Raw genomic sequence first — 19,446 nt, forward strand, 5'->3', positions numbered from 1 at the left:
GGTGTGCAGCAAGGTAAAGCACCATTACAGAGGAAAAGTAATTCATGTGCTAAACCCACTAGAGACACGGGTTATCGTTGTAATGGAAGAGGTCACAGATCGAATGTTTGTCGAAGAAGGATAGTTGTCGCTGTTGCGGGAAAAAAGGGATGAAATTCTGGTACATAGATACCCGATGTCACGACACTGATATCCGATCAATCACAATAGCAATAACAATTATGAAGATACAATAAATTGCTGAAAGAAAATAACACAGATAATTATTAATTCAAGTAGTTGCAACATCACATACTCTAGTTAAAAATAGTACAATTTTATTAAAAAAGTCATGCATCAATTATTTTGTTTAGTGCTTGGACGAGATTAGGTTTAGGGGGAATAGTTTTTAGAGTTAAAGTACATTGGAAACACAAGAGAGTTTAAATAAAATAGACACTATGAAATTCATAAGTCAAAACTATAAATTTCATCTTATTTATATTGAAAATGATTAGAAATACTCATTGCTCAACATTAAATCACAAAAATGTACAAAACAATGAAACCATACAAGAAAAAAGAAAATAAACTTAGATTATCCTCATCATACTACTTAAGTTGCTCTTGGCAAACAAAAAACTAAATAAACTTAGATTATCATGATGAAACTAGTAGTTATGTCTGTCCCCAAGTAGACCAATTAGCTTCACTACCAACACGTGGCATCATCTGATTCCTTGACTGTGAATCAACATTGAAGTTGGCTCCACACATAACACCCTCACTGTCAATCCTAGGCATTGCTTTCATCTTCTTTGTTGGATGCTCAAAGTTCAACAATCCATGCTCACTATGAAACAAACACCCTGAAAATTTTCAACACCATTTAAAATCTATTAGTCCCTAAACAATTTTTGATATTATGATTCTTATTAGTTCTACAAATTTGATAAATAAAAAAAAAAATTCTTTTAGGACATTACAAAATCTTAATTTTTTTTCTAATCAAATTTACATACCTTTTGGAAATGGTGCAAATGATTTAGCACAACTTGCTTTAACAAGCTCCAAATTTTCAGAAATAACCACTGACCCATCAGCTGCAATTCCCCAATACAGTCCAATTTGTCCATCAGAACCCTAAAAAAAATATTAACAATTGTTAATCAATAAGTCCCAAAAAAGTGATTTTTTTTCCAACCTAGGCTAATTGTATAAAAAACATAATTAACTCACAGATGCAGCAAAAACAGTTTCATTTTTATGGTCATAGATGACAAATCCAAAACTTCCTTCAAATTCTTTGAGAACTTGATCAGCAGGGTATGGACCTCGGTCGCGAAGTGTCCGATACGCCTCGATGATGAACATGGCCTCATTGCTTCCCTTTGATAGTCCATATTGCTTGTTCAATTGACTAAGGTTGTGTAGATTTCCCATGAAAGCACAATATATGTTGTCCAAACCACTAAACAACCTATTTGACACATGAAACATATTTTGTATTAGCAATATATCTATGATCTATATGATAAGCATTTTTACTCTTTTTAAAAATTTCATTCCTAAAATACCCTCATACCTTTGATGAATGGAGGGTGTGTTTGAAGGGGAATAGGCCAATAAAGCATCATTTCCAAAGGTCATGAAGAAAGCATTGGAGGAATTGCATGACATGAAATCTCTAAGAATTTCATGACTTGGTTTAGCTTTCTTAGTGTTTGAGTTCTGAGAAGCTGGACTATTAAGCTCTTTTGGTGCATTCACCAATTTTTCCTTAAAAATTCCCAACATCTTTTCCTTAAGTGACAATTAGCTGCATAAAAAACATTATAAAAAAAACATCTTAGGAATTTTGAACAATGAATGATAAATAAAAAAATACAAATTATGAAAAGTTAAGGTGATGAAAATAGAGAAGCATACCAGAAATAATGAGATGAGATTTGGTGAGAGAGAGATTGAAAATGGATAATGGATGATGAGAATAATGAGGCATTGATGTAAGATATATATAGAAAAATGGTGTGTTAGAGTTTTGTTTCTTGTTGACTGTAAGATGTGAGAGAGGTGACGTGGAGGTTCTATCCAATCCAAGCAATAAATTAAATTTAGATAAAGATGAAAAAGTAAAATATCTTAATCATTTTGTTTTTAATGTATTCCTATATACAGGGCAGATTCATAATTGATAGTTTATTTTTTTGTAACTTTTATATAAATAAATGTTTTTTAATATGATTGATCTTTATAAATATCTTTATAATATATTCAGCAATTTTTTTAGAAAGACACCATTTTATTATTCATATTAATTAATATGTAATAAAAACATTTTAATAAAAATAATATTTTTTTAATATAAATGAATTGATCAAATAATATCACCTATTTTAAAATGAAAAGATGTTATTTGTTAATTGTGTCGTATAAATTGATTTAGGGTGATGATAATCAGTGTCTTTAAGGCACTTTTTAAGTGATTAAAGTGATAAAAAAATTTAGAAAGGCGTGTATTCAATGCATTGAAAATGCATTGTAAATTGAAATACTTACTTTTATAAAGAATATTTTCTTTATTTAGTACTCCCTCCGTTCCTTTTTAAGTGTCGTTTTAGCAAAAAGCTCTTCAACCAAGATAGTGGATTATTAGAGTTAATTTTTCTATTATATACTTATTTAATTTTCTCTTTCCAAATAAATTCTCTTTTTTCCATAACTAATTGAAAATTTTGAGGTGGAGTTATTGAGAAAATAAGGGTATAAATGACAAATTATAACATTAAATTATAAAACGACACTTAAATAGGAACAAAAAAAATCTTCTAAAACGACACTTAAAAAGGAACGGAGGGAGTATATTAAAGAGTGACTTGAGGGCACTGGTTAGCGAGACCATTAATTTATCGCACTATATATTTATTTTAAAATTTTAATTGAAATATACTTACAATATAAAACAAATTTACACTTTAAAAATATTTATTTTATTGTTTTATTTTAATTTTTTTAAGTAACACAATTGATTGATTATGATGTAGTGGTGGTCTAAATTTTATTTATACTAACTTTACATAGAATTAAACTCTTATTTTAATTATAAATCTATTAATATTTAATTATTACAATTAATTGAGTTAAAGTATTATTCTGTTTTTTATCCATATATTTTTCAAATATCCAAAAGTATTTTAAAATTAAAAAAAAAAACAAAAGAAGTGGTGTAATAATAGAATAAGAATCTTGTGATGGGAGAGAACGTGTTGTTGGATTGGAATTGTGAAAAAATCTTATCCATTTTGATGTGACAATCATCTGACTCAGCAACTTCCAAAACCACCTTACATCATCCACAGATTGTTGTCTGAATCTGACCAGCCACAATAAATGTGAATTGAATTCAATGAATTCATCATATTATTTTGTCGTTATGGAGTCATGACCCAATCTAATTTGACACGCGTAATTTAATATCTTTTTATTCAATAGAACCTGCTCTAAATAAGACAGATTTCTTGCATTGCTAATATGTAGGGGTGTTCGCGGTGCGGTTTGGGCGGTTTTGACGAAAAAAATCATCCGAACTGCGAGAGAAAAAATCGTGCGGTTTGGTTTGGTTCGGTTGGCTTTTATAAAAAATCTGAACCGAACCAAACCAAACAAATGCGGTTTAGTTCGGTTCGGTTGGTTCGGTTTTTTACAAATATTTTATTGAACTATACATACACATATAGATGACAATATAATTTTGTATTTAGACATTCATACACTATCAAATAACAACAAAACTCGTCATATTTTGACAACAATTTTCTATTTAATGTGTAAAAATTAAATTAGACAAAAGTGGAATATTAAACATAAAATAATAGCATAAAACAATATAAAAATTATTATAATGAAACAAAAAAATAGAAGAGACGAGAGATTAGTGAAGGTGAAAAAGAAAAAAAAGTTGAGAGATTAGAGAAGAAGATATGCGATAAAAACGAAACTGAAATACAGAACATTTACATAAAAATGAGAAGGTGAAAAAGAAAATATATAAGAGAGTAGAGATTATAGAAGAAGAGAGAAAATGTATATGGGAAAGAAGGTGCGATAATGTTATTAGATATTTGAGAAGATCGGGACTGAAATTATATGGGTAAGGATGAGAAAATTGTTTGTAATCATAAGGTTAAGGTATAATAGACTTAAGTTTGGGTTGGATGTGAGTTAAGTAAAAGTTAGATGGTAACATAATGCGGTTTGATTCGATTTGGTTCGGTTTACAAAATACAAACCGGAAACCGAACCGAACCATGCGGTTTTGTTGAAAGATGACCCAAACTAATCCAAACCAAATGCGGTTTTTTGCAGTTTCGGTTTGGTTTGGTTTGGTTTGGTTTGCGGTTTTCTATTGGGTTAGTTTGGTTTTGAACACCCCTACTAATATGTGTTTGATTCTGCTATGTAAATGTGACAAAATTGATTTTGAATGGATTTGTCATGTAATATTATAAGTAAATTGAATGAATTTTGATTTTTGGTGAATCAAATTAATTTTGAGTTAATTGATTTGATTAAAAATGAATTAAAAATAAAATTATTTATATTTGATTAATTTATAACAAATTGAATTAATCAATAAATTTTAAAAATCACGTTTAAATTTAAAATATATAAATTTTAGCTTCAAATAGAATCAATTATAAATGCATAATCAATTCTATTTTAAAGAACCAAACATCTCAATTATTTCAAAATCAATTCAACAATTTTAAAATTGCTTTTCAACTTCAAAAGTTAAACCCAACGTACACTAATTAAAATAAGTTGTAGGTAAAGCGATTTATATTTAATCAAACTCTCACAAAAGTAATATTAATAGTAAACTTTTATAAAAAAAAAAAAATTGATGTTTAGACTCAAAAGTTATAATTTCTAACTTCAAATAAAATCAATTATAACAAACAGAGTCAAATTATAATCAAAGGCAACCAAACGTGTCAAAATCAATTCTACACATCCATAATCAATTCAAACAATCAGTTCTAACTGCTCTAACAGTGAAACCAAACTTGCCCAAAGGGATGATTTTCTTTTTCAAACCAACACATTCTACACACCAATCACTTGTGCCAATTTTGAAAAATTTTAAGCTTGATGTGCCAATTTTGAAAAATTTAAAGCTTGATTACTACAATTGTATGAATACAAATTATTTTACTGTGAATGCATCTACACATCAATGACAATAGCATCAATATATATCTAATAAACCTGAAACAAAACTAAATATATAAACTTGAGTGACGAAAAGTTGCTATAAACACTACAAACAGATCTTCATCACTAGAAGTGGTTATAAATCATACTCCATACTATGATAATTTTCTTCTGGATAGTAAACAGCCGTCACAATATTACCCCCAAATTTCCTGCCATTCAGAGCATTTCTTGCAGCTAAAGAAGCAGTACAGTCAGCGTATTCCAAGAAAACCTACAAGAGAAAACAAAACCACGTTCAAACAACTTAGTTTGGATCAAGAGTAGCCTCACAAACTCAATTTACTAGAGAAGACAGTGTAAGTCCACAAAGCTCGAGCCATTAAAAGTTTCAAATCAATAAGTGTTGAGGTGCATGAAATTAGTAGCTCGTGCCTGAGCCTGACATGTTAGCCAAAGAATCGAGAACTCAAATGCATCACAAAGGAACTGCATACCTTTCCAATACCTGCAGACAGTTCTCCGTTTGGATTTGGACGAGGAATAACAACATTCACCAACGTCCCTAAACATTCCAATAAGGTAGAAGAAGAAAGTATATAAATCAGAAATCCATGAACAAAGACATTAGTGGGAATTCCAGAACATTCATTTGTTGATTATTGCCTTATCGATGCATTTAATAGATGATAAAAATAAAGTCAGTAGATGAGAACACTTCCTACAACACCTATAAGGCTACAACTTTTTTACTCTATTTCCCTTTGGAATGGTTCATCAAGATAATCTGAAAGACAAGCTTCTCCAGCAATTGTGACTTACAACCATCATACTGAATTAACAGTATCATTCTACAGGTCCCAGAGAGAATTAACTACATAACTGAAATACTGAACTGGTATGAATACTTGTCTGCACCAAGCTAAAAAATTTGATAGAGATTAGTTGAACGATCTAACTTTATCTGATCCAAGTATAGTTTTCCAAAAACAGGGGCGAGTTTAATTACATTTTGTAAATAGATCCAACTCACCCACTAAACCAAAGAAAATGTGATATATTGACTTCATATGCACAGCTTTAAAGCAGAAAATGACAGTAACAGGACACATATTACACAACATGCATACCAAATTTGCAGCATTCATCCCGCATGTCTTCCAATATTTCTTCGTATTCTCCATTATCATTTAATTGTTCAGTAGTGACGGCCTTTAAAGAAAATCAGGTAGAACGGGTGAGGTGAAAACCCAATAAGGGTCGATCAAATCAAATTGTTAACCATAGTAAATTATGATTACATGAAAATAAAGAGGAGAGGGGAACAAATAAAGAAATAAAAAGCAAATCAAGCTGTCAAAACTCTACAAGGAGTATTTTGGTTGACAAAATTCTGCATGTAATAGAAACTAGAATCACCTGAGTTAAACATACAACTTTAGTGGGGCTTTCTTCATTTGTTGGGCCTCTTTCGACTCCTGGAATATTTAGTCCAACCACTTCCAAAGCTATTTTCTGTTAGTTGTTGAGGGATATAAATAATCGAGGCAAATAGTATATGGCAAACAAGTAGAAAAACAGAGGGTAAAAGTTTGTGCCTCACCTGCATAGCTATATGCTGTTGTGCCCGTGCAAAGATGTTATCCTCTTCTGGTTTAGAATGTCCACTGCCAGACAAGTAGATTACAAAGAATTTTATTAATCAATGAAAAGTAAAAATAAATAAAAAATTAGTCACCTAGATAATAAAAGTTTATTCACGAGTATTGCTCCATGCTCATTATATTATCAATGATAAACACAAACAGCTGGAAATAATGGAGGGAATACCATGAAATACCAAAAGCACACAAGATTAACACATGATAAAACAAACATAAAAAAGCTTCACGGTATCATAGAATGGTCTATTCCATGTATGATGTATCTAAGGGAATTATGATTAATCAGCAACAAGGGGAACTGAATCATATTTTATAGCAAAGGAGCATATTGAAGGAGGAAAAATTGGAAGGCTGACCTGACAGTAGCACGCCTTACAGTCAATGTTTTATCTCCCATTTTAAGGCCATTAAGAGAGGCACAAGCAATGTCTGTTACTGCTGGATCCTAAAAAGATTACCCAGAAAATCAATTTGTATAAAAAAAATACATAGACACTTTATATCCTGTTAGGAAATTACCAAATGCTCAAAAAACTTTTCTAGGTAATTACTCAAAAAAGAAACATTTGAAAAGTGAATTATCATTAAGATCTATATGTTCTACAATGCAACTTTGTTCACCTGATAGATGCAGAAACCATATCCTTTAGAGTTTCCCGTTTCTTTATCTCTAACTATATCAAAATTTCGGAGAGGACTGCATTGGGTCAAATGATATCACAACATAAATGTGTTGGGTTTATGCTTGTTAAGTAAATCAATAGGCATGGTTGGAAATGGAAAAGTATATAAAATACCAGAATACAGAAAAGAGTAAACACGTAAATAAATATATTCATGACAATCATACCCAAAAGCTTGAAGCAGTTCTCTCATTTGTGCTTCAGTAAAGTAGTATGGCAGCCCACCCACAAAGATGCGATCAAGCCCCTCAGCTCCACCAATTGAACTGGGAAATGGGAACATCCCAGATAGGTCAGAACATAAGGTATACTCCAACATTATGTAAAATTCACATAAAACATGCACACTGCCATCAAAGTACATGGTCAACTTACCCTGCAGAAAGTCCAACAGCAGATAAATTGAGGTTTGCACTTGGCTGGCAAGGACCTAGAACTGCAGCTAACGAAGGGTTATAGTCAGTTGGCCTACGAACTCTCACAGAAACACCCTGAGATTAGATATCACAAGAAAAACATCAGTGGTTAGAGTTCTAAAACATATTGGACATGCAAGCTCTGGGTAATTTCATGAATGTTTTGACTGATGTTCTGTGCAACAAGGTGATGCATGAACCAAGTAATATGCAGAGAGCAATCTTTCTAGCTCATTGCATTGAAGTCGAATTGTATGGAAGAAACACGGGGTTAAAATTGACCAGATTCGCAGAGGCAATTACCCCCTATGTATAATACAGTGGTCATTTAGGAGCTGTTGCCGATAACACCAAAATATTTGGAATAGCGAAGAAAACCAATGGTTTGGAGTTCGGACAGGTATTCCTCTTCTGCTTTACCCGCTCACAATAATTCGAAACAAGGTCAAAAGGACAACCACGTAGTAGTTTTATTACATGCAACCATTAAGGATCTCAACATAAATAGAAGTATTAGGCATATTACTTTACTTATCAAATGTCAAGGGTATGTGCTGTAAGAAAGGTGGATTGTCGTCAATCCTATGGCCCTTGGCATAGGTTGAAAATTCTTATTCTAGGTGTGTTTGATTTAGAGATAAGATGAAGAATTCACTCTTTGTATTTGTTAAGAGTCCCACATCGGACAATATATGGCCTAAACATGTCCTTATAAGTGGGGGCAATCCTCACCTTACAAGCCGGTTTTGTAGGGTTGAGTTAGGCCTAATCACACTTCTTCACATGGTATCAAGAGCCTGGTTTAAGATCCGGTGGGCCACCTTCTATGGTTTCCGCTATCAGGCCACCCACCATTTATTTCCACGCTCCAGTTGTCTAGTCCTGGGCGTGAGGGGGTGTGTTAAGAGTCTCACATCGGACAATATATGGCCTGAACATGTCCTTATAAGTGGGGGCAATCCTCACCCTACAAGCCGGTTTTGTAGGGTTGAGTTAGGCCTAACCACACTTCTTAACAAATGTCTCTTATAAGGACATGTTCAGGCCATATATTGTCCGATGTGGGACTCTTAACAGTATTAAACAAACTGTTTCTGATTGATTACAATGATAGAGCTTCGGATCTGTGAGTGTGTGTGTGTGTGTGCGCGCGCGCTCTGAGCTATCTAACTAACTGAAACATAAGCCAATGAGCAAGTGATACCTCTATCAGACTGAGAAACAAAGTTTGAAATCCTAGTTTAAAGTAGGTGAAGCAAAATTTATGGGACTTGGGAATGGAAATACTGAAACAGCTTGAGCAACATAGTGTTTAGCGAGAAATCAAATGTTCCATGGAGATAAACTCTACCTGAGACAGAAAAATCAGATGGCAGCACTTTTGCAAGAAGAATAGGGTGTTTTCTAAATTCCACAAAGGAGAGGGGCAACATGTCATTAAATTACTTCCTAGCACGTGTCCAATCAAAGTTAGGTCAAACATGCTCAGTCAAAAAAATGAAAATGCACATTTGGTGGGCAAAATGTTACATGTAAAGAAGAATGGAGGCTGAAGATTTTTTTTTGTAGATTATAATACCCTCAATAAAGCTATAGTTCCCAACATGTACCCCATCCATATGATAGAGGAGTTGCTGAAGGAGTTGCATGGACTCTATGATAGACTTTGGGTCAAAATACCTTTAAATCAGAGTAAAGCTTAAAGATGTCCCAAAGACAGCATTGAGAATACCTATGTAGTCAGTAGCATATAGCGCAGCGTAGCGGCCGACCCCCAAAATGCTGTAGCAGTGTAGCGGGTAACGGTTTGGCCGCTACGTTGAAGTCGAGCAAACATTACAAACATTTCCTATGATACACAATATAAAATAAGGTGTTGATTGTGGTTGTTGAGACTAAGATGATGCCATAAAAGGAAACTGTTGGTGCAGAAATTGAAAAGCAGAGCAATAGAAGAAATTGGTGCAGAAAACGGGGAATGAGAAAAGAAAGGAAAAGGGAACTAACACAGAAGAAGAAGGAAAAGGGAGAAGAACCAGTTAGAAGTGGAAGTTCCTCTCGTCAGAAAACAGATCACAGAAGAGTATGGAAGAACAAAAATACGCAGTAAATACTTAAAAAATTATCCAGTGAAAAAATTACTAAAAAGAAACATTAAAATAACCCGAAACAGTTAAAAATTAGGGCAGTTTCAACATTACATATAAAAAACGTTTGTACCAGCTTCTTCTCGTGATTCTAAATTGTGTCATTCTTGTAACTATGTCACCACGAACAGCGCTATGGTCACAGTCCTAAAACGCGACGTAGTTCAGAAATGCGTAGCACATGCCTTCCGCAACACGCAGCCGCTATTGCGGCCGCTACGACTACGATTGACTGCAGAGGAGAACACATAAAGTTTTAGTTATGTGATTTCGCTTGACTAATGCTCTCGCTACTTTTCAATGTAACAAGAAAGCAGCATGTAAGCCCTATTTGAGGTTGGTTTTGGTTTACGGTGACAGGACCATTGTTACATGTGTTGTACATTGACCTATTCTTATTCTTAAAATAAAACAGTGCATGAAGTTTGTGGATTTATCGCACTGGTCTACCAGTTTTTTAATAACATACATGTCCCATTAATTTTAATTTGTTAGAGAATGACAAATGCTTCCAGAATCTCAAGTCTTCAGTAATGACTTTTAATGAAAATTCAGAAGATGGAATGTACAACAATTGACAAATTCAATTCCTTCTATTGTGATCACAATTTAATATCAAAACTTAATATGCCTTTGCAACAATATAAATATGCTTGCCTCAAATACTATTCCATCTAAAGCCATTGCATTGCTGGCTTCTTCAACGGTTCTCATCTCCACAAACGCAAATTTCTTCTCATGATTAATGTAGACGTTGACAACCGAATCACCTATAAATCAGGAAATCTTCAATAAACTAATCAACTAAGCCATCTTGGAAATAAATAAGCAAATAACATATGTACTTATATAAACAAATTATAGTCTAAGACTCAAGACACTATCATTGTGCAATAAATAACAAATTTAACACAAATATGGAAAAGCAAACTATTAAACATGAAGTAATGCTTGCACGACATACAACAGTTTGATTAAAAAACCTATATACTCAAATGTCAGCACAATTACTGGTAATTCAAAGGTAAAATTAATGAAACAACATTCTTTGATAAGTTATTAAATTTGAGTAGAGTACGTCAAGTCTTATAAAGGTAAAATCTGAAAATAAATTATTGAAAATACTACACTACACCTGATCCAGCAGAATTTCCCCCAATAGCAATCATGACATGGCTAAAGAAAGATGCAATTGCCTGTTACAAAAGTAAGAGAAACTCAACAATTCCGAAAAGCAAAGGGAAACAATTTTTACATTACGTTAGTTGCAATATAACCAAATTTTACTAATGGAGCAGGCAGCAAAATATACTATGCAATAAGCACAACATTAACTACTGTCAACGTCATACAATACAATACACCCCCATACCACAATAAAAGAAGCACGAAAAACATTAATAACTCAGATGGCACAGAAGGGAGATCATAGTACATTCATATGAATTACTTGGAGCACGAATTCACTTAGTAACATTTACCCCTGAAAAGGTCTATTCCAGATAGCATTTACTATAGATGACCAATATAACCCTAATAATGTTAACAAAAACAATCAACAACCAAGCCTTATCCCACTAAGTGAGGTCGACTACATGGATCAATGTTTGCCATAATCTCAAGACCTTTCTTAATAACTTTTCTTATAGTCTTTCTTAGTCTTCCTCTTCCTCTAGTTGTTTAACTTCACTCCATTTGATCTACTCTCCTTACCACATAATCTACAGGTCTTCTCTCTTCTCTCTGCATGCCCAAATCACCTAAATCTATTTTGCACCATCTTCTCTACTAATATTTTCATTTCTAACCCTAATAATGTTAATGACTCCAAATTTATTGGAAGCTGCAATTCTTTTGCACTCCCCAAGTTACCATAACCATATATGACTCTTAAATCTTTTTACAATAATATGTTGTCTATAGTTAATAGCAATTTGCAACATTACTCAAATTAGATAAATATTTTATATAGAACTGGAATGAACCACTTATAAGAGTTTTTAATCATTTGAAAATATTTTAGATCTTATATGGGTGACATGTCCATAAAGAGAACCTGCTCGTTAGCAAACGGAGGAAGCCCGCCAACGTACACTCGCCGAGCGTGCCTTGTAGCCTTTTAGAACAAAAAATAGAAACTGTCATACTGACATATAAGCCTATAAGTGCAGAAATTGACAAACGCATCAGGAATCACACAAACCTGCTGTGTCATAGGTTGAACTTGCATTAAGGAAAGAGCTCCAATCTGTGACAAATGAAATCATCTAGTGTGCTCGTAGAATTAAAAAAGCTGGAAAATCTGGTGCCACAAAAACTAGCACCTGTGATATCCCATATGGTGAGAAATTTTGTGTAGCTCCTTGAATTGTATGAGCAATCCCCGGCATTTGCCCTGCATTATTAACTTTTAATAAAACGATAATACAAAAAATAAATTATAGAGAAAAAAACAATGCATGAATTTAGTGTTTTTCACTAGATCAAAGAAATAAGGGACCTATAACAAGCCTTCATTTCACGACAAAGAAAGCCAAAATGAAAGAAAATATACCATACCTAATTTAAAGTACGATTGAATTGAATATATAAAAAATTTAGAAATGAGTTCAACCACTGCAGATGCTGGGGAAATAAGTGTCTACCAATAGGCAACTTTTGCCAGATGAGAGTGAAAGGTCCGGCAACAGAATGTACAAGCCAGCCATTGCTACAGGGTGTACGCTGATAGGTAGGTTGGTAGGACATGCAGCCCAACATTGCCTTCTTACCCAACCATAAAAATAAGCCAGACACAAAACCACACACAACAGCAAAACAACACAAGAATGATTCTTAGTTTCAAAATTAAATTTATCACCTTAAATATGTAAAGAAAATAACAGCAGAAACACCTAAACTATGGTAACACATAATACAGACAGAATATGAAGGGAGAAAACTGAGGCTTGCATATGAAAATAAATGAGGAATCCATACACATACTACACTAAATTAAGTGGTCAAGTAAAAACCTGAAACAGCTGGTGTTACACCCGTAGCAGGTGGTGCCATGTCAAAACCAGAGGTCCTTTTTCTGTACAGAAATGGGAGCTCAAGGATCAAATTAGAATAAAATAATACTGTATTGTACTTGCACAGCTACAGAACTTAAGTTTTAAAAAATGTAACATGCAAAATAAGCTTGTCCTATTTCAGTATTTACTTTTTCCAAGAGAAATCTAGAAAAGAGTGAAAACAAAACTTTGTCGTTATAAGTTGTTTTCAATATAAATATCTGTATAAGTTGTTTTCAATATAAATACATGTCTCGCCTTCTAACAGATAAAAGTACATGTGAGTTTACTAGTTAACAAGCCTAAGGGTACGTTTGCGAGATAGATTTTGGGGGGCTAAGTCTATATTTTTTATATATATTTGAGATGTTGGGAAAAAAAATATGAAAGAATAACATGATAAATGACCATATAATAATTCAATCCCACTTAATTTATATTTATAAACATTTTATAGCTTCCTTAATTTAAAAAAGAAAAATAAACCCTCCCTTCCAAAACCTTCAAAACCTTTAATTTAAACATACCCTAAAGTCAACCCTATATTTTTTTATGCTAAAATTTTGTTGGAAAATGATGCTAGATCAATAGGCTCGAAAATAAAACAAATATTGGTAATCTGGTAATTAACAAAGAGCAGGTAGATAGTTAATATCCCACAAGAACAATGTACAAACTGAAAATAGAAGTCCGCGTACCCTTCTGATTGAGAAGGAGACCTGGACCGTGATCTAGATCTAGATTCCCTCCTGGATCTCTTTGAATGTGTCCCATACCTGTGCCTTGTATCTCTATCACGATCATAGTCATTATGCCTACAAGAATATATATCCAATGTATGAAATGATAAACAAGGTACATAGAACGATGCTAGTCTATGCATTTCTTTAGAAAATCAATCTGAAAAGAGGAGAAACAAAATAACGCTGAATAGTCCAACCTATCATAATCACGGCCGCGTTGACGATTATACCCGTCATATCTACCTCTTCCTCTAAAACCCTCGTATTTATCATCTCTGTGACGGTCACGGTTATCATGAAAAGCTTTCCTGTCTCCATCTCTCCTTCTCATCCTCGTGCTCTCATGACCAGATCCCCGGGAACTTGGCTGAGGTATTTAAAAACATTCAGCCAACTCATCTGACTCTCACATATCAAGAGGTTAACCATAACAAATAATCACAGAGTATAAAAGCAATAATACAGTACAGATTTTAAATTTTTAATATCATGAAACAGCCACAAAATTGCAGGAAAACTAATATGAACAAGTCATCTAAACAACTAAACTAGCAATACTCTTATACTCCGGTTTGGATAAACAGCTTAATCGGCAGCTTAGAGCATAAGCACTAATCATATAAGCTATTACGAATAGCTATTTCTATTACACATGATAAAATAAAGTCAAGTTGTGTATGTTTGGTTTAGCTTTTGGAAGAGCTCAAAGCAATTCTTGAGGTGTAAAATTTATTTTGGAATGATTTTGAGTTGCTTGGTTCTTCTAAAATAGAATTGATTCTACTAGAAGCTAGAATTTATAACTTTTGAGTTTAAACGTGATTTTTACATTTGAATTTTCTGTACAACTCAATTTTGCATAAATCTTTTCAAACATAAAATCACTTTACATTCAACTCACTTTTAACAAGAATCAATTCACTCAAAATCAATTTTTTTTTCACGAACGTCAATCCATACAGATTTCATTCATAAACACTTCATTTACACCAAATTTGTTTTAGATTAATCGATGAAAGAAATTTAACTAAAAAAAAAAACCTAGTAACCTAGCGACTCATCCATAAACTTAAAAGCACTTAAATAATTGAAACAGAACAAAACACTATCACATTGCAAAAGCACTTTTAAGAAAAGCTGAAAACTTAATCAAGCTAACTGAAGCAAAACAATGACCTAAAACTAAAAGGGATCTTTAAGCAAGTTTCAAATTAAGCTATTTGGCAAAAAAAATTAGGGAAATTGATGAAAACGGAGCACCTTGTCGGGGGAAGAAGCACCGTGATGAGCGTGATTTTCGGTGTCAGACATTGCAGGCAAAGCAAGGAAGGTGATGCTGAGAAATTTGGAACCCTAATAAATTGGTTTGTTTGGTTTATGGGAAAATGAATTTGATGTGAATCAAGCGTTAATCATCATCAATTATTGTAACCAACCATTTCTGAATCCAAAACATATGAAATTAATGAAAAATGTATACATTACTATATATATCCATAATAATTATTTATTTATAAGCAAAATAAATATATTTCTATATTATATTTGTTGTAGAATGAAATATAAACAAATTTTATTTTAAAATAAATGTATCTAGGGCTTTGGCTAATATGCATAAGGATTTATTTATGCACCATGCATAAGCCTACATAACTTATTAGATCATGTTTTTAATCCAGTATTGAGTATTGAGTGGTGAGTATTGAGTATTGAGTAATAACAATTGATGTCTAGAATTTGATCCAAGGGTCCATAATAATCTATGCATTGTGCATAGATTTTTATCTATGCACGGTAACTGCACTCGTTAGATAGTTGGATGAGATGGTATGCTAAGACTCGTGGTAAAATTAGGTTAAATCGTTTAATTAATTGATTTTGATTAAATTAGATTCTCGTATCAAACGCGATTTGTGATTTAATTAGTTTCATCATGAGTTAAACATTTATCGTTTTGGCTAAATTAGATTGAATCGTTTAGTTAACCGATTGAAACGCGTGTTTGATTAACTTAGGTTCTTGTTTGATTAGTTTATTGGTTAAATGTGATTTGGCATTCAATTAGTTCCATCATGAGTTAAACATTTATCGTCTGGGTTAAATTAGGTTAAATCATTTAGTTAATCAATTGAAACGTGTGTTTGATTAAATTAGGTTCTCGTTTGATTAGTTTATTTGTTAAATGCGATTTGTGATTCAGTTAGTTCCATCATGAGTTAAACATTTATCGTCTTTAAACGCGATTTCTAATTCAATTAGTTCCGAGTTAAGCATTTATCCTGTTTTATATTGACGATCGAACTTGATTTGTGATTTGTTAAACAATATTTATTATGTTGACGATTGGTATTGATTGATTAATTTTGGATAACTCAAGTTTAAATGGATTTGATATTTGTTAAAGTTGACTAGTTATAGATTAATTGTGGATGAATTATGTTATACTCAATTTGAGTTTTGTTAAACGATTTATTATGTTGGTCATTGGATAAATTATGTTAAACTCAAGCGATTTGTTAGACAGTTTATTAAGTTGCTAATATATTAATATCTCAATTTTCTATTTGTTTTATGAATGGATATCATAAATGAATCATATTTTTTGTTTGCAAAATTCAATATGACTGCGATAGGAAAGTAAGGGGCTTGAAGTTGGTATTAAAATATATCTGGTGTTGTTTGAGGCGTGTGTGCAGATTACTGACAAAGCTGAGAAGAATGATGAGAAAGCTGAAAAGGAAAAGATTGATGAGAAAGCTGGAAAAAAATAGGGGTTGGTGGAGTTGGTTCAAGAAATGAGAGGCGAAGAAGAACAAAAGAGTCTTACCTTACCTATGATATATAAGAAAACACATTTTCGATTAGCCATTGATATTTATCTTACTACGTACTATTGCTTGGAGATAAGTACTTCTAACACATCGGGGCCACAACATACTATTTCTTTTAATGGTACCTCTTACATGTAGATTTAGCTTTTAATGGTACTTCTTGCACATAGCTTTTCGTGGGAAGAAGCATTGTGGTGACTCTTTTCAAGACGTTGAAGTTTTTCTTTAATAGCGTGTGAGTTTTGTTGACGAACAATGTTAAACACATTGTTCAGTAGCTCATTGGCGCCTTGTTTGCAGAGGTTTGATTGTAGAGTATGAAGGCATATGAGGTTAAATGTTGCGTAGCTGGAAGTGGAACATGAGTTTTTGCTAGATTAACTTGAATTGATCCCGCCATTTGTAAAGTTAGCATTAGATTCAGATGTAATGAAACTACTGCTTTTGGATCTACGACATTTTGTGGCTGAGGAAGAGGAGGTTGGTTGCTTGTTGCTAAGGCGAATGTGTCACCTTCTATCACATCACAGCGATGGATCTGGTAGCCTTAGATCTTCCATCTTCGATGAAGGTAAAAATTGATGATTTGAAAATCTTGAAGAAATGAGACTGAAATTATGCCATGTCGAATCAGATCACGATAGATCTTCGCATTCGATTGTGAGTACTTGCTTTGGTGAATGAAAAGAATTACGAACTACAAAAATTGAATATTGAATGGGAAATTGTAGGAGTAAAGGGTCGATTCCCACAAACAGCGCCACCATTATATTCAGAAACCAAAAATGGATGATCTAGCTACACGATGGAACCAAAAATGAAGAGAGTTGGATAACTGTTAATCTTGAACAATGGCTTCGATCTCCTTTATGATGGCGTGGGGTGGACATGCATGATTAGCACTCTAATACTCAAGTCAGTTTAAGATTCAAGATGAATATAGTGAAATTGGATATCATATATCGTATACCTTCTTATAGCATGCAATCTGTTTTTATATATTGGGTCGATAAAAAAATGGTAAATGAATAATTTATAATAGTGCGTAATGAAAATAAGAAAAAAAACCACAAGTCAAATTTTTTATGTGCAATTTAATTTGATATTTGATCTCCAATATTATTTTAAATTTAAAATATTTGTTTTTATCGGTTTTGACTTTTGCCTCCAAAAAAATTTTATATAAGAATTAAAATAGAGGTTGAGGTTTTTGAGAGAGCATGGCTTTCAAAAGTAAAATATTGTTCATCAAAAATGTTTTCGAACGCTATCACGATAGTTATATCAAAACAAGCTCACCTCGCCTTGTGGTGCACATTGCAAGTTGCAACCAGTGGCACCATTCTTTCTTATTTGTCGTTGATTCATGTGAACAAGATCAAACTAGCTATCAGGGATAAAGAAGCGTTGGGAAAATTCTTTAGGGAAAAAGAAGAATTCGAGAAATTTTTCAAATTGTTTAGTTAATCGATTGAAACATGTATTAAATTACATTAGATTCTTCTTTGTATAGTTTATTCGTTAAACATGGTTATGTTTCTATTAATTTCATCACGAGTTAAATAATTATCGCGTAGAGTGAAGGCTTAGTAAGGCTTCATGTTGCGTAGTTGAAAGTAAAATTTTCAAATATTTGTGAGCTGGAGTATGCCTCATGATTTTAATGGAACTAGTATAATTTTATTGTGTTCCTTTTTTTTTTTTTCTTATCTTTTATTTTATTGTCCTGCTAATACTTTCTTTTCTTCTACTTCTTTCTTAAAAGTCAATCTAAAATATGTTTTAATTTGTTTAATTTTTCTAGAAAAAATTGTATCAAAATTCACCTATTCCCCTCGTGTGTCTGAAGACATTTAGGGTCTGTTTGGGAGTTTGGAAGGAAAGGGAGGGGAGGACTTTGGAAAATAGGAAGAATAGGGTGAAAGGAATAAAAAAAAATTGGGTAGGAGGATTTTGGAGTGTTTGATTTTATTCATAACACCAAAAACCCCATTAAATGGGGAAACTCAAAAATTGTATTGAATAAGGGTTTTGGAGGGCTTACATAAATTTTCCAAATAGCATTTAGGTTGTTATATTATTTTGAAAATTAACAATTTAGTAATGATAATGACTCTTTTATCATTCTAAATAAAATCATTTTTTAAAAAATGTCAAATATTTTTCTATATTTTTTTAAAATTTCGTTTTCGGAAGCCTTCCCCTCCCCTCCTCTCCAAACTCGCAAACATAGCCTTAGGTAACACATATAAAATTAAATAGGTAAATTAGATGACAAATTAGGGGATTGCATATCACAAAACATTTGTGAATGGATTAATACTTAAGCATGTTGACTAATGCCATATAGAGCAAAACAACAATATTTAACATAGGTTTATCATCATGATTTATTTGGGAGCCACCAAAAGTTTAGGACCAAATTTTTGTGATTGAAACATTTGTTGATTATGATCTTATAACTTCCTCCTTAGGCAACCTATATGTATCAGAACTGAATGTATCAATGATCAATGATTTTAACTTAATAGATCAATGATTTTAAACCAAGATGAAGTTGATGACAACATCAAGAATATCTAAATTTATTGCATTTTCTTGAATATCAATCCCTTAAAAAAAAGTGGAGAAATTTAAATAAGTGAAGAAATTCTCATGTGTTGTTCATTAAAACTCTTTCAATTTGCACTACAATCGGACAGGAGAATTTGAA

At 32.6% G+C, this 19,446-nt stretch overlaps 2 protein-coding genes across 3 annotated transcripts; both read right to left on the bottom strand.

Annotated features, from left to right (window-relative positions):
- Positions 1-446: 446 nt before the first annotated feature.
- LOC131623766 (stem-specific protein TSJT1-like) lies at positions 447-2,041 on the bottom strand. Its single transcript, XM_058894788.1, has 5 exons — positions 1,909-2,041; positions 1,565-1,798; positions 1,219-1,459; positions 1,002-1,122; positions 447-848 (listed from the first exon to the last, which is right to left on the bottom strand). Exons 2-5 carry the CDS (start codon positions 1,774-1,776, stop codon positions 658-660), a joined length of 765 nt encoding a protein of 254 aa, XP_058750771.1. The 5' UTR covers positions 1,777-1,798; positions 1,909-2,041; the 3' UTR covers positions 447-657.
- A 2,737-nt stretch (positions 2,042-4,778) lies between these two features.
- Positions 4,779-15,359, bottom strand: LOC131644979 (splicing factor U2af large subunit B-like). 2 transcript variants are annotated; one of them, XM_058915614.1, is made up of 18 exons: positions 15,163-15,318; positions 14,100-14,301; positions 13,858-13,974; positions 13,118-13,179; positions 12,428-12,498; positions 12,307-12,351; positions 12,160-12,219; positions 11,239-11,299; positions 10,761-10,873; positions 7,916-8,031; positions 7,708-7,806; positions 7,479-7,554; positions 7,214-7,302; positions 6,797-6,860; positions 6,613-6,708; positions 6,324-6,405; positions 5,691-5,758; positions 4,779-5,467 (listed from the first exon to the last, which is right to left on the bottom strand). In XM_058915614.1, exons 2-18 carry the CDS (start codon positions 14,231-14,233, stop codon positions 5,330-5,332), a joined length of 1,491 nt encoding a protein of 496 aa, XP_058771597.1. In that variant the 5' UTR covers positions 14,234-14,301; positions 15,163-15,318; the 3' UTR covers positions 4,779-5,329. The 2 variants fall into 2 exon arrangements, with proteins under 2 accessions (XP_058771597.1, XP_058771596.1); XM_058915613.1 differs by having other exon boundaries at positions 4,784-5,467; positions 14,100-14,269; positions 15,163-15,359.
- Between the last annotated feature and the right edge of the window lie 4,087 nt (positions 15,360-19,446).

This window comes from Vicia villosa, linkage group LG1 (genome assembly GCF_029867415.1).
Source record: "Vicia villosa cultivar HV-30 ecotype Madison, WI linkage group LG1, Vvil1.0, whole genome shotgun sequence".
Lineage (NCBI taxonomy): Eukaryota > Viridiplantae > Streptophyta > Magnoliopsida > Fabales > Fabaceae > Vicia > Vicia villosa.